At 29.5% G+C, this 508-nt stretch overlaps 1 protein-coding gene across 1 annotated transcript in view; it reads right to left on the minus strand.

The window, feature by feature from the left end:
* LOC119586545 (ankyrin repeat and SOCS box protein 3-like) overlaps nucleotides 1–508 on the minus strand; it is a gene marked incomplete at its 5' end in the record, with an annotated part of 31,436 nt that overhangs the window by 1,859 nt on the left and 29,069 nt on the right. Inside the window, 1 exon segment of the mRNA XM_037935302.1 lies at nucleotides 231–400. Coding sequence (XP_037791230.1) covers nucleotides 231–400 — 170 coding nt within the window.

A 508-nucleotide genomic window follows, 5' to 3' on the forward strand; every position in this document is an offset into this window, starting at 1 on the left:
ACAGTATCATCTTTCTTAGATAAAAATGTTGATAAAATTTTTTAAATTATAATTTTAAGAATATACACAAAGACTATGGGACTGACTTATGGGATATTGTGTATCACTTTTCATAAATATGTTATCCATCATATTTTTTTGGTCCATATTAATGATGAATAATGGGGATCCCCTGTGTATATTGCCTAAGTTCAAAGTGTACTGAGCAAATAAAAAAGGAAGATACTTACCAATAGTTTTGCTGAAGTTTTTCCAAGCATTTGACAAATTTTCATCATCTACCATTCTATGCTGGTCAAATAACATATCTGTGTCAAGGCTGAATTGTGGCAAAAATAAGTTAACAGTATGGAGCCAGGATATGACTCTCCATGGAAATAATGGATATATGGTGTAAAATCTGTAAAAAAAAAAAAAAGGAATGCTTTTAGAAATAAATGAAGTGTGACCAAAGTATATGCATATATTTTACGTATTTAAGAGTATAAAGGAAAAAGCCCATGGTCTT

This window comes from Penaeus monodon, chromosome 21 (assembly GCF_015228065.2).
Source record: "Penaeus monodon isolate SGIC_2016 chromosome 21, NSTDA_Pmon_1, whole genome shotgun sequence".
NCBI lineage: Eukaryota > Metazoa > Arthropoda > Malacostraca > Decapoda > Penaeidae > Penaeus > Penaeus monodon.